Below are 14559 nucleotides of genomic sequence, written 5' to 3' on the forward strand. Positions count from 1 at the left end.
CAAATTAAAAAAAATTCAAATAAATTTAGGGATAAAAAAGTAATTTAATTAAATGAATAATAAATGAATTTAAAACGAATCGACCTATATTCGATTTCTTTATGACCCGTTTATTAAACGAATAAATGAATCAATATTTTCAAACTCGGATTCGATTCGTTTAATTAGCGAATCAAATCGAATTCACCTATTTATTAAACGAATCAATTTTTTCAAACTCAAACCAATTTAATTCGCACATAATTGAATTGAATAAACGAATCATGACCTATATTGTCACCCCAAATCCCAATACATACAAATATATTAAATATGTGCCATTAACTTGTTTAATATAGGTCCTGAATTGGTGTGATGGTTAACATAACAGTCCATTACCACTACTTGAATAACTAATGGGCTACAAACAATTTGATGGGGTTTTTAATTAAATACCCTTTAATAGTTTCAAAATTATTGAAATACCCCCTCCCTTTTTAGTTTTCATGGATACCCTAACAAATGCGAGTAAAGTCAGAAATACCCTTAATGAATGCATCAAATTCATTCAATGAATTGTCTTCATATTCATTTCCTCATTTCTTTCACCCAACTCCATTTTTGCTGCCGATTCTTTCAAAATCTCTTAGAATATCTCAAAATCTCTCATAACTTCTTATACAAATACAATTATGTATTCATTTCTTTAACACCCACTATTGTTAACATATATGTTTCCATAATATTGATTTTGATGATAACAAACAAAGTTAAGAATGATTAATCTTTTAAGCTCAAATTATTTAATATTCTTTTAAATAAATCATTATTTTCACATTATAAATGTTTTGTATTTAATGGAAAAATGATTTTATGAAATTGATTGTTTTTATTCTTTTTAAATAATAAATCATTATTTTCACATTATAAATGTTTCATATTTAATGGAAAAATGATTTTATGAAATTGGTTGTTTTTCAAAGTTTATGGTTTAATTGAAAGCATTTTGAAAACTTTGAAACAAACAAGTATTGCTTGAAATTTTGGTGAAGGACTTATTTGAAAAGTGTCATAGCATTTTGGGCTATAACATAATTTCAGAAAGTTTTGGGATTAACAAAGCATTACTTAGAAATTCTGAAATTGGACATATTTGCAAAGTTTCATGACGTGTTGGGCTATGGTACAGTTTTGTAAAGTTTTGGGGTCAAACTGTAATTTTAAAAAATAGTGCACTGTACAGGTTACTGTAGCAATCACTGTAGCAAACGGCTAACCGTTTATTTAAAAACGGCTAACCGTTTATTTAAAAAGGCTAACCGATAATTTCCAGAAAGCATGTTCTTTAAAGTATTGTTAATATGATGATTCTGGAAACTAACGGTGAACCGTTTATTGAAAACGGTTAACCGATTATTTCCAGTTTGCTAACCTTGAACCGTTTAGTAAGAACGGTTAAACCAAATTTGTTTTGCAGGTCTCTGGAAATTAACGGCGAAAGGGTAAGCCTAAACGGCTAACCGTTTATTTGAAAATTAGCCCAACGGTAACTTTGACCGACCGAAACGGTTAACCGTTTAGGGTTAACGGCGAACCGTTTTCTGTCCGACAGTCTATAACGGCTAGTTTTTCAGCTCCAACTATAAATAAGCTCAATCCAATTCAAACAAGGAGAATTCCAACGATCATCATTGAGCAAAATATTGAGAATACAACTTTCATTGAGCTTTAAATTCTTGTATTCATCTCATTCATTCACACATTAAGCTTTCACTTGAGATCAAACACATTGTGTGAGAGAGATTCATTTGTAATCTTTTTTGTAAGATCAAGTTAAAAGATTGTAAGTGTTGGGATACACTTGGGTTAAGAGATTGGGGATAATCTCTTGTTGTAAAGGTCCATTGACACCTTGAAAGTCAATTGTAAGCGTTTGAAGCCTTGGGAGGCTAGCTTAGTGAAATCCTCAAGCCCGGTGTGCTTGGAGGCGTGGACGTAGGCGGGGATTGCCGAACCACGTAAAAATCCTTGAGTTTGCTTTCTCTTCCCTTTCTTATTTATTGTTGTGCTTTTATTGAATTTATTGTTTTCGAATTTATTAAGGCATTAGATTAAATTGTTGTGTGGTTTGCCTAGGATAATTTTTAAAATTCCAATTGACCCCCCTCTTGGGTTGCCTAGTTAGTATTTCAACTATTTCTTTAAAGGTGCATTGCTTATTAAACAACCCAATAAGGTATGTTAATGTTGTTGGGTTTTAAATTTTTTAATTTTGAGAAAAATTTAGAAATTTTCCTCACATTACAATGTTTTATTTTCACCATTTTTTTTTATACGTAGAAATATATGCAATGTAGATTGTTTAATTATTTTTTTCAGCAATATAACTTATTTATGGCGAAAATGTTTCAAGTCGTACATTCTTTTGATACCGTGTACGTCATATAGTTAGTCATGTAGGTCGTGTAAGTAATATAGTCGTGTAAGTCGTGTAGGTCATGTAAGAAATATAGTCGTGTAGGTCATGTAAGAAATATAGTCGTGTAAGTCATGTAAGAAATATAGTCGTGTAAGTCGTGTAAGTAATATAGTCGTGTAGGTCATGTAAGTCGTGTAGTTACTTGTATATGAAATTTAATATTATTGTTTTTATTGTATCATCAGATATGATTTTGGTACGTGTGCCTATTCTCTTTAATGGTGAATGGATTGAGCAAAATGACGAGTATAAGTTCAAAGGTTCAAAGGCTAAAGGGATAATGATACCACGATCGATAACATATGCCGAATTGGTGGAGAAGATAGCTGAAGTTATTGATATAGATACTTCGGAATTCGAAATCACAATGAAGTTCAAACTTAAGACATTTAATCCTATGCCACTAGTTACAATTCAAACCAATGATGATGTGGAATTTTTTTAGATTCCAATTTAATTTCACTTCTTTTTTTTAATAATTTTCGTTGACATTTTGTGCATAGCAGCAAATATAAATTCTTAGCACAAATTAAGTCTTTAAAGAACTAAATTAATCTAATGATTAATGAAAAAATTCGTGTAATTTTAAAGTCACAATTAAACATATTACAGCCATTTAAATTTTTTTTTTTTTATCTTCAAAATGCTTTCTTCCCCTGGCCAAGCATACAAGCTTACATGAGGAATGCCTGCATATAATTAATCCATGAAATCAATTAAGAAAAAAAATATCAACTATAGGAAATTAATGTAATATTATACACATAAGAACACCATTCACAGTGATAAAATATTTCCACTCATAACTAGACATATCATGACTTACCATGGCTTATAATTGAAAATTAAGAATCTCTCTAACTAATGACATTTCACAAGGTAAAGGTATATGCACCATTCCAATTTATTGTGAGCCTAATTAAACTAAATGTAATGTGTAGATTCTATTGACAAGAAACAAAATGTGGAATTGAAGGTCATGTAATTGTGTAATACAAGAAGATCGTGTAATTGTATAATACATGAAGGTCGTATAAACATGCAATACATGAAGGTCGTATAAACATGCAATACATGAAGGTCGTGTAAACGTGTAATACATGAAGGTCGTGTAATCGTGCAATACATGAAGGTCGTGTAATCGTGCAATACATGAAGGTCGTGTAATCGTGCAATATATGAAGGTCGTGTAATCGTGCAATACATGAAGGTCGTGTAATACACAACCTTGAATCTTACATAACCTTACACGACCAAATCTTGTGTTACATAACAAAATTATAATCAGCACAATCCATTAATTTTTCACAATTTGCATGCAGCAAAACAACTAGAAATTTGTTTTCAAATATGTTATGAGAGACTCACAACTAATTAATCTATTTTTTCAATATAAAACCCTAACTTTTTATTTTTTCCCTTGAATATTAACAAGAAAACTAATTACATGGAATTACTTGTCTCAACTAGTTACATTCTGACAATTTTGCAATAAATGATCAACTCTCTCCGACGATTATGTAGTGACGAATTATGCTTCACTTTCTCAGTTGTGGCAGCTTCCCCTTCTCAGGCTTAGTTTGCTCGTGTTGAAGTTCGATTTACCATGTATGGAGAATGAATGTTTGTTTCGGTAGAGGTGATGCCGATGAGGGAATTGCAGTATTTGTTTGTTTGAGTTTGATAATGGAGGGAATTGCAGCAGATACATGTTTGTTTGCTTTAGTAGAAAAGGGAAAGGTGTTGTCCGTTGAGTTGAAATGTTTTAAAATGAGGATAACTTAGTAATTTTCTATCAGTTTTTAAAGGGTATCGATGAAAATTTTGGCAAAAATAAATTTTAGGGTATTGAAATAATTTTTAAAGTATGGAGGTGTACCGGGCGCAATTGGCACCAATTTGATAGATTCAAATATAACACGACTGTTAAACGAATGATACAAATATAATCTCTTTACTAACCGTATTAATTTTGTTTCAAATTATCACCTTAACGGAAGGTGTATAATTATTGTTAGTAAAAATATGCACAGCACTTCTTGAACTTGGGAATAACTTCTTCATTTTTTAACATTACATTTTTCCCCTAATCTCCCTAATCTTTAATGGTTGTCTTCTAAAATTTAAAAAGGTATGTTAAACAATCTCATCAACTGTTTAATTTGATGTCTTTTTTTAATATTAATATTAATTTTATAATATTTTTATAAAATCTTACTCTTGAGTGTAAAAACTCTTCCACTAAATCCAAAGATGATTGATCATTAAGTTGCAAGTAAAGAAAGTTAATAACTTTTATTCTACGATAGTATAAATAATATAAATGTCCTCTTATCCTATTGTTTGTCATAATCATCTAATGTCGAATCATTTCTTATTCAAGCCATTAAATATAAGTAGTATTTCACATATTCAAATTCTGGACACAGACTTGAGCTCCTGAAGCAAAGCCTCGGCATCAATAAAAGATGACCCACCTTCTTCAACGGCATTCTTAGCTTTCTCACCCAGCTCTCCGGCTCTCCTCCTCATCTCCGCCGCCTCCTCTCCGGTACCCATTAGCCTTTTCACGGCCACCTCCACCTTGTCTCTCCCCACAGCAGCACTAGGCTCAGTGCTCCAAGACACCCAGTTCACACTCCCAACTTTCACACCAATCTTCAACACATCACTAATCAACTTCTCATTCGAAAACTGCTCTGCTGTTATGGGCCATGTTACCATTGGCACCCCGGCACTCACACTTTCAAGCGTTGAATTCCAGCCACAGTGAGTCATAAAACCCCCCACTGCCGCGTGTTCTAGTATCAAAAGCTGCGGTGCCCATCCTCGTATTATTAGACCTCTCTTGGATTCTCTCATCCTCTCTTCAAATCCGCTTGGCAACCAATTCTCTTCAATACCATTCTCCTTTCTAGTTCCAGGAGATTGAAATATCTTTCCTACAACCCAAATGAATGAGTGATTTGAAGCTTCAAGCCCGTATGCAATCTCCAGGAGTTGTTCAGGAGCCAAACGAGCTAAGCTTCCGAAACTAATGTAAAGAACTGAATTGGTTTCTTTACTGTCAAGGAAGCTAAGAATTTTTCCTTCATCAATACTGGTCTTATGGCCTCTTTCAGCTTTATCTTCAATGTTGCTGTTACATAAAGAAACTGGACCGACGAACCAAGCTTTGTCATTACCCAAATCTTGCTTAAAATACTCCACATAAGCTGGCTCCAAGTCGTAAAAACTGTTGACAACAATCCCAAAACTTTTCTCCTCCGGTTTTGCAAACATTTTATGAACGGACCCAGCTTCTTGTTGTCTGGCACAAACCGGAAGCTGAGAGCTGGTCAATTCAATTTTATCAGGAAGACCAGGAACAACAAATGGCTCATAATCACAGCTCACCTTCTCATGAGGCTTATACTTCCTTACGTTTTCCAGAACACAACGGGAGAAGCAGCAATTGCCATTAAACACAATTCTTGGAATATTCATACTGTTAATGACATCAGCAGACCAATGATGAAACATATCATGGACTATGCAGTCTGGTCTGGAATCGAGGAGGAGTGATTTGAGAGGCTCCTGAAGCATGGAAGTGTCGGTTCGGGGTGTAGCAGACATGTCCGTGTCTGGTATCTCGATGTCGTCGGGTAAATGGAGGGTTTTGATGGTGATGGGGAGGCCGGATTGTTGGTTCCGGTTGATGGATTGTTGGAAAGAACGGGCGTGTTTTGGGGATGTGATGATGGTTGATTTGGCTCCATGAGCGGCAAAGATTCTGGCTATGTCTACCATGGGGATTTGGTGACCTCCTCCTACATAAGGGAAGAAGAACATTTCAACTGGGGAAGATTTTGAGTCCATGGATACGAGGAGAATGAGCAAATTGAAAGTAGGACTGGCTTGTGAAGAGAGAAGCAGGGAATTTAAAGGGATTCTACCAAGAAGAATGTTCAAATTATTGAGTCGCTATTATACAAAATAGCTTACCTGTGGAGGGACGTCATCCAGCATATTTGATACAGCCGTCAGTCTCACAGTGCTGTCAAATATGAAGAATCTAATGTCATAATGTAAAACCTTCAGTAGTTCCTCTTGAGCCAATTGGACCCCCAGTGCAATGAATTATGTCTGCCCATTATCGAAGTCGAGAAGTAAATTGTAAGCGCCTAGGTGAAAAATGCCATGAGAGCCTAGCGAAACTGTTTTTTCCCTTCTAAATTCAAACTTTGGGCATGTTTACTTTTCAAAAAAATTTGCTGAAATTTGTTCAAGTTGTTTGGTATGTGCAAAATTCAGGCTCTTTTGCCATCTCTAATCTGTATAGTTTTGATTGATTAAGAGGTGAAATGAAATTTTATACTTTTAAAGAGGCAAAAGGAGTCTGGATTTTGTTGGAAATTGGGAAGAAGAGACTATGGAGAGAAGAGAAATAAATGCATGATTTTCTATAACAACAAACATCAGCATTTAAAAACAAGAATCACACACGTCTATCCTAAGGGCGACTACAAACTAACAAAGACTTGGAAGCTATCCAAGAGGGACTTATTTGATCCCTTTCTAGTTCAGAATTCTCCCCTGTTCGCATTTTCGGCAAGACCTAAGCTCTCCGATGAATTTTCTCACATTAACATAAAGAAGAACCACCATTTTCAATAGCTTCCTTTGCCTTGTCTCCCAATTATTTTGCTCTCTTTCTGATATCAGCAACTTCCTGCTCTTTGCTACTCATCAGTTTACTCACTGCCTTAACCACTTCGTCTCTCCTCACCTTCACTCTCGCCTCATTTCCTACTGAAATGCCAATATTCAGCACATCTGTAACAAAATTTTCTTATTATAAAATTGCTTAGATGTAATAGGCCAAGTGATCATTGGCACACTCGCAGGCACACCTTCTGAAGTTGAGTTCCATCCAAAATGTGACATAAGTCCTCCCACAGATTCATGTTCAAGAATCAGAAGCTGCAGTGCCCAACCATGAATAACGATCCCTCGATTGATCTTGTTAACTCAATCTTGTCAGGCAGCCCTTGTAGCTGAAAAGCTTCCAAGTCCGAAACAACCTTCTCATGGGTTACATACTGTCTGATGCTCTCTTCAGCACACAAAGGGAACAACAACCAGTGCCATGGAAGACTATTATTGGAATTCCAAGCCTGTTAGCAATATCAGCTCTTCATGGACGAAACATGTCGCTGACTATGCAATCAGGTTTTGTTTCTACGAAGGACTTGCTCAAGTGGGTCTTGCAGCTTCATGGTGGCCGTGAAGAGCTTTGAAGACAAATCATCAGAAGTGATAGCTAATTGGTTTTCACACCCATCAGATAACCCAAATTCTTCTGCAGGTAATTTGGGTGTATGGAAACTGATGTTGAGGCTAATTGTTGGTCTCGCTGATGGTTTTCTGGAGTAGAAGGGCATTGTGGGGTGTTGTTATAATGGTGGCTTTTTAAGGTTTACCCGTGAGTGGCAGAAGCTCTGTCCAAATTTACTACGGGGATCAAGTGGCCTTCCGGTATCTAAGGAAAGAAGCTTATTTGTGGCATAGAGGCCTGTGAATCCATGGATGTCAAAGAAGTTGCTAGTAGCTTGGAAATATTGTCTGGGTTTCACGATAGTGTTTTGGATACAACAAAGGCACGGGAAATAAACCCTTCATTGTTTTAAGAAGCCTCCATGTACTAGGACGTTCGACTGCTAATACGTTAGAAAAACCATCAACGGATGGCAACAGATAAAGAAAACTTGTTTTTGTCAATAACTGAGATGAAATTCAGAACAGAATTTAATGCACAGGCAGCACGGCTATATAATGACAATGCCCAGACTGATATAATGGAAAAATGAAAGTTGCCTCGTTTGGTAGATGGTTACCAATTTTTAAGAAGGATGAGAAGTTATAACGATGGATAATTAAACAAATCTATGCTCGTAACAAATTTACAGAGGAATAGTTGTTTATGTTATAAAAAGTAGATTGCTTCCAAGTGAAATCTGGTCTTCGCAAATGATATGGAATCTTAATAAACCTATGATATGGAATCTTATCAAACCTATTACCTATACATATATAGCATTTTTTTTCAACTAAGCCATCTTAGCTACAAAGCATTCAACATCAATAAGGCTCTAAAAGGCACGAGAACAATAAACCGCCTTCCTCTGGATCTTGAACCAGGTTGAAAGCATACGTCTGGGATAACACAGAACTACCCTTACTATACTCACCCCAATTAACTACCTAGACTGGACAGAATAATCAGTGGGTGCAAAAAGAATGAAAGCTTTGTTGTAGTACAAAAACCAAGAATCTTATGTGATACTGTAATTATGTCGATCTTTCACCATCCCGTTTTATCTGGAGGGCAGCTCTAACCACATTTCCTCTTGTGATGAGTCCAACCTTCAAGATTTAAACATGGGCCAATAAGTATCCGTCTACTGATGGGCAATCCAACTAATGAAATTTTCAGTAATAGATATTAAAATTCTTACCAGCTTGCCATAACCATCTACTACCGGCAGTCTACGGTATTTTGTTTCAAGCAACAACCTGCCAATAAATTATTAGATTTAGCGAATTTCAGAGATTCAGCTTTTGCAGGCTAGAAAGGAGGGAATGGCATAATAGTTATCAAATGTGCCTAGGCGTTGTTTTTTTATTTTGAATGCCAAATTTGATATGATAATCACTCTTTGCGTTTGGCATCATCATTTTGAAAATTAGGAATTTAACAATTAGTTCCATTACCACAAAAGCTTGAAAAGAGGTGCAGAAAATGCATCAAATGCTCGTTACTAGAACTCTTTCCTTCAATTAACATAATCATTGGAAAAATACACTTGATACTTGGATTTTTGGATAAGAAAATAGATTAGACGACCATTAATGAATAGACAGTTTGTAAAAAAAAATAATAATTAAAAAGCAGATGAATTGAATACCTAGCAGCATCTTCTAAGTTGGTGTTTTCATGAACAACGAGCGGAGCAGGCGTCATCAAGTCACCAACAACTTTTCCATTAGTCTTACTAAGAAGTCTCTGTAACTCATTGAATGTCTGCCACAAGTGCACAAATCAGAGAAAGCAGCAGATGCAAGCCATTTGTTCACATAGTTCATAACACAAGCTAAAGACAAAAACACACACACACACAAAAATTAAAAAAAAAAAGAGAAAGAGAGATTGTGGAGGAAGGGGGAGTGCAATGATGATGCCAAAGGTTTCGACGCTCTCAATCATGACTGTTCAGATTATGTACAAAGTCTTTGGTTTCCATTTTTCACAAAATAACAGAAACCTCTAAAGAAGCTGACTTATAAATCCAAAGTTTTGCCCTAAATGATATTTGTGATTTTGGTGCTCTGATTTGCCTAAGTTTTTTAGTGTTGATATAGTGGCATATAAGTCCAATTCCGTTTATGGATATACAATTCTGCAATATGACTTTCAGCCTACTTTTAATCCTGTGGATGCCATCTTATGCCAATGCCACATGCTGATAAAATATCTGAAACATTAATCTATTGTTAGCACAATATCATTATGTTCACGGACCCTCGATTTCAGTGAAGACAACCCTACAAAAGCTAATTCCTCTAAGAAATCTAACAGTCATACTGAAGAACCCATATGAGTATATGCTCACATGCCCAGATTTGGCATGCCACAACAATAGTAGCATAATAAATGGTTTCTTGGATGAGTGTTGAGAAAGAATGCAATTACAATGAGATCAAACTAACACAATTAGTTGCTGTATCAACAATTAACATCTTTTCATCAAATTCAAATCCCAAAGAAAAGGAAATAAAACTGAACAGTTCTCACATACTTTCCAACTACTATTGACGTTAGGAAACAAGCTTGTGTCATTTTGATTGCCACCTGGTAGCCATAAAAAGATATATCAGTGACAGTTGCACAGAAAAATTTCAAGATGATCCAAATGTAATGTCCAATATGGAAAATTTCAAGAGTTAGTCAATCAATGATGAGAAAAAACAGTATCAAAGCACCGTAGAACAGAGCAGCAGCTAGTTTGTTGTCTTAATACTCAAATCATGATCGAGTTGGCCCCTTCTAATGTGGATATCTTTCCTTATGTGCTATGCAAATTGAGAAAAGGAAGACTGTTTTTGGCACACATTTCAGATCTCCCCACACACAACCATATCCATTCCAATTATAGGCAAAGAGAAGAGCAGTTGCTTCACCGACTCATCTCAAATTATTATAGACAATTGTTATCTCGCAGAAATTAATGTCTGATCCAGACTCCTTCTATATTTCATAAACGCCTCCGAAGTTCCTGACACTCTGATCTAAAAACAATTTATATGTCCTTCCGAAATTAAACTTCTGATACTAGATAGGAACCTAAACATGTTCAGAATCTGTGTCAAGTAAATTCATGTCCTCCATTACTTATAATTTTCTACCAAAGGAAAAGGCAAGGGCCAAATTAAAATATTATATGAACTGCTATGTCAAAAAGGAAGAAATTATATTAGCAGTCATTGCCCTTCTACAGTTTTTAGGAAACCACAGTTTATTCCTCCAACAAATTTTAACAACCAGTGAGCAAAATAAGCATTCCCAGAATTGAAACCGAAATAAAGATGGAAGCCAAGTTTTCTCATACTACCTGAAATGGAATCAAGTGCTAGCAAGTCATAATCTGAAACAACACCAACCTACAGTGAAAATTAACTGGAATCAATGAGTTAACTACTACAATCAACATTATTTAGGAAACCACAGATACATCATATCAACCAAAACATAATCTGAAACAACACCAACCTACAGAGAAAATTAACTGGAATCAATGAGTTAACTACTACAATCACCTACGTTATTTAGGAAACCACAGATACATCATATCAACCAAAACATAGAGGTGGATTAGCAGTAGTATTTAGTTAATTTTTGGATTCCATTAACAAATAAAAAAAATTGTCACAAAAGGATTCTACCTTACAAGAAAATGGCATGTCTTCAACCACTTGATTTAACATCTAACCAAAGACCGAGGGTTTAAAGGTCCCAAGTAGATAATATAAAATTGTAAAAAAGCAGGTGTTCATTGTTTTGCTCAAAAGTGAAGATCTTAAGGAGATGGTAAGAAACAAACATTATCATCCTTTTCCTCTGTTAAAATACACATTTGCATTTAAGAATAAAGCAATATACATTCAAATAATATCAAAAAGCAGTACATCCATTATTCTCTCTGTATAATTTATCGGTACTCCAAAGTAAAATCTCCAGCAAACACAAAATGAAAGTTGATATCGTAATCACAAAATCTCATCTACGAACTACACCAAGGGTGTGTTTGCAACTGTTGTGTTTCTGCTTAATTGTGAAAACACTGCCTTTTATTTGGCAATTGACATTTACCAACCATTCTGCCAAAGTATTATACTCAATTCGTAGTGATTCCATTTCACAGTCATCGTGGACTGTATAATTATAAGCCACAGCATCTCAAACGCAAAGATACTATAAACAATAAAATATACATTATGTCGGTATACAAACAGCGAATGAGAAAGTAATCAAAATTACCAGCTTCCAGTCGTCATCAATCACAGGAAAACCGGTAATTCTCTTCTCCACAAGACGTTCTAAAGCTGTAATCGCGCATTTTTATTTGAATCAAGTCAAAATAATTAATTAGTAATAAAACGAGATAGGAACAGAGGCTGCCACGTGTCACAAATACCTTCATCGACCGTTGTAGTAGTCTTTACAGCGTGTAGATCCTCTTTCTTCGTCATGAAGTCACCAACTGTGTACGTTCCATTTCTCGGCTGCAATAACCGTACAAATATTTATATCAATAATTTAGCACTCGTTAATTACTTGACACACAAGTTTTTAACCAAATCTGTACGTGAATCAAATTCAAAACCGTACGACCATATTATCTCATCATCGTAGTGATCAACTGAAAGCGAAACGGTACTACTTACAGGAACGGAGTTGGTGATCCCGATGCCGTTGTGAGCAAAAGCCTTCACCTCGCGAGAGACAGTGAAAAAACGTAGTCGTTTGGAGAGATGCGAAGGAGTGGCCACCGTGATCGGTAACTGAAGGTGAGGAACGGAGTTAATAACGCCGTTGGCGTTGAGTCGCGCGAGTGTGAGACAACTGGGAATCGAAATCGAGCTCATTGTTCTCTCTCTTTTTCTTCTCAATGTTTTAATAATTGAAATAAAGTGGTTTATTTAAGTTATTTATTTTTTGTTTGCTAATTAAGAGAGAGTGAGATTCGGCTTATAAGAAGAGAAGATTCAGAGAGAGAAGGGGGCTGCAAGTTGCGTGCGCCAAAGAAGCGTCGAGAGGAAAAAGTAAAGAGGAAAACTGTAACTGGTCGGCGGATACAACTTCCAAGTCCCCACACGCGCCAAATTGTGTCGCGGCCTGCGGGGCCAGGACTCGCGTTATTTTAAGACTGTTGTGCGTGTGGATATTAGAGGTTTGACTTTTTTTTGTTTATTTATATAAAATTCACAATTCTTTCACAATTTGGCGATCCGTTTTATCGACTCTACTCTTAGTAGTAAAAGACGAGTTATTAGTCAAAGAAAACAGCTTCAAAATCATTTAATAAACGTGAAAAAACTAGGAGCTGGCTAAGTTGGATCTGTATGTTACAGAACCTGTAACTCAGCCAGCTCCTGATTGGTTAGCTAGCTACCAAATAAAAACAATTGCATGTTTTTTCTCCACATGCAGGACAGGTGTGGTGCATGCATTGGGTGCGTATGTTACAGAATCTGTAACAAAGCAACCTCCTGAAAACTATATCATAATTCAAAATCAAACTTTCGCTGGGGTCCACTTTTTTATTTTTGAAGCCTAAAAATGGAAATTCAGGTTTGGAAAAATATTAAGTAGCCCGAACAAGTTAAGCCTAAAAATGGAAAGGACCCCATTTCTCATTTGCAGAGAAGGTGGTAGAAAATTGGGAAGCAACCAAAACGTAAGTTGTTGGGAATTAATGGAAATTATTTGTTCAAATTTGAACACGCAAGGCCTTTTATCATAATACATGGCATGTATGGTGTATCAACTTTGAGAGGCATCATATTAACTAGTACGTTCAACATGTGACGATTTGAATCACCTGTATTAATAATTTTCTCTATCTTTCAAGATTTGTTATTAAAAGTATTTCAATTCTTGATTTCACAAGCCCATTGGTATTAGGCGCATGAGTTTGAATCCCAGTAATTGTTAGGACTCGACTCCCGTTTAATAATAATTTATTTAGTTCTCTGTTTTGGAGGTAAAATAGATTTTCTTCTTATATTAAAGTGAAGGTTGTTGTTCGGGTTATGCCATCTTAAAATTATAAAAAGAAAGTATCGATTGATGTTTTTTTTTTTTTGATTACATGAGACTATTGCTCAGATTACAACTCATATACATGAGACTATTACTGATATTTACAAATCAGACTATTACTGGGACCAACTGACATCAATGCTAATGGAGCTCTGCCCAGATTTTAACCCTCACAAATATTCGAGGGATGTCTACTCCTCACTCATGGGTAAGGGAGAAGACTACCTTCACTCAAATTAATTGAGGAAGGAAATACCCCCACAATGCTTTTGTGGGGGTTCGAACTGCTGCCCTCCAAGTTGGAGGGCAGCAGCCCTGGCCACTCGGGCTACTGCCCGAGTGGTTAGTATCGATTGATGTTTGATTGTAAACATATCAATAGAGAGTTTTGATTGTAATATATGGTATGTAAAAAAAAATTCTTAATTTCACACAAATCAATATAATTTTGGTGCTCAATTCTTTGATCTTTTATTATTCTTGAGCATCTTTTTGTGATTTTTTTTTTTATATTTTTATATAGTATATATTTCTCTGTATTTGTGATTCTTGATGCTTATTATCGATCTAGTCTTTTATCTCCAATTATATGCTCAAGATCTTGTTCATACGGAAGTATTCAATTTGTTTTCTCAAGAGTAATATTTTAGCACCTTACATAATATTCGAAATCTTGATTTCAGATTTCTGCTTGGTCATATGATTATTTTTATAATTTTTTTAATCAAGACATGTTTCT

The 14559-nt window shown here is 35.3% G+C and overlaps 2 protein-coding genes across 2 annotated transcripts; both read right to left on the reverse strand.

Annotated features, from left to right (window-relative positions):
* Positions 1-4865: 4865 nt before the first annotated feature.
* On the reverse strand, positions 4866-6329 carry AOG (ABA glucosyltransferase). Its single transcript, NM_001288885.1, is given in 1 exon segment — positions 4866-6329. A coding segment is annotated over 1 exon segment (1446 nt). The 5' UTR covers positions 6317-6329; the 3' UTR covers positions 4866-4870.
* Positions 6330-8399: 2070 nt separating this feature from the next.
* Positions 8400-12828, reverse strand: LOC102616526 (CBS domain-containing protein CBSX1, chloroplastic-like). Its single transcript, XM_006486971.4, has 8 exons — positions 12443-12828; positions 12193-12280; positions 12036-12100; positions 11110-11158; positions 10297-10349; positions 9406-9521; positions 8956-9013; positions 8400-8863 (listed from the first exon to the last, which is right to left on the reverse strand). Exons 1-8 carry the CDS (start codon positions 12641-12643, stop codon positions 8789-8791), a joined length of 705 nt encoding a protein of 234 aa, XP_006487034.2. The 5' UTR covers positions 12644-12828; the 3' UTR covers positions 8400-8788.
* Positions 12829-14559: the final 1731 nt, after the last annotated feature.

Source organism: Citrus sinensis, chromosome 8 (assembly GCF_022201045.2).
Source record: "Citrus sinensis cultivar Valencia sweet orange chromosome 8, DVS_A1.0, whole genome shotgun sequence".
NCBI lineage: Eukaryota > Viridiplantae > Streptophyta > Magnoliopsida > Sapindales > Rutaceae > Citrus > Citrus sinensis.

What these genes read in the sequence shown, in the direction of transcription:
- LOC102616526 (XM_006486971.4), bottom strand. Translation starts at nt 12,643, where the DNA reads ATGAGCTCGATTTCGATTCCCAGTTGTCTCACACTCGCGCGACTCAAC. An exon ending in TACTACAACGGTCGATGAAG is followed by an intron (nt 12,101 to 12,192) that starts GTATTTGTGACA and finishes GCGCGATTACAG; the next exon opens with CTTTAGAACGTCTTGTGGAG. An exon ending in TTGATGACGACTGGAAGCTG is followed by an intron (nt 11,159 to 12,035) that starts GTAATTTTGATT and finishes TTTTCACTGTAG; the next exon opens with GTTGGTGTTGTTTCAGATTA.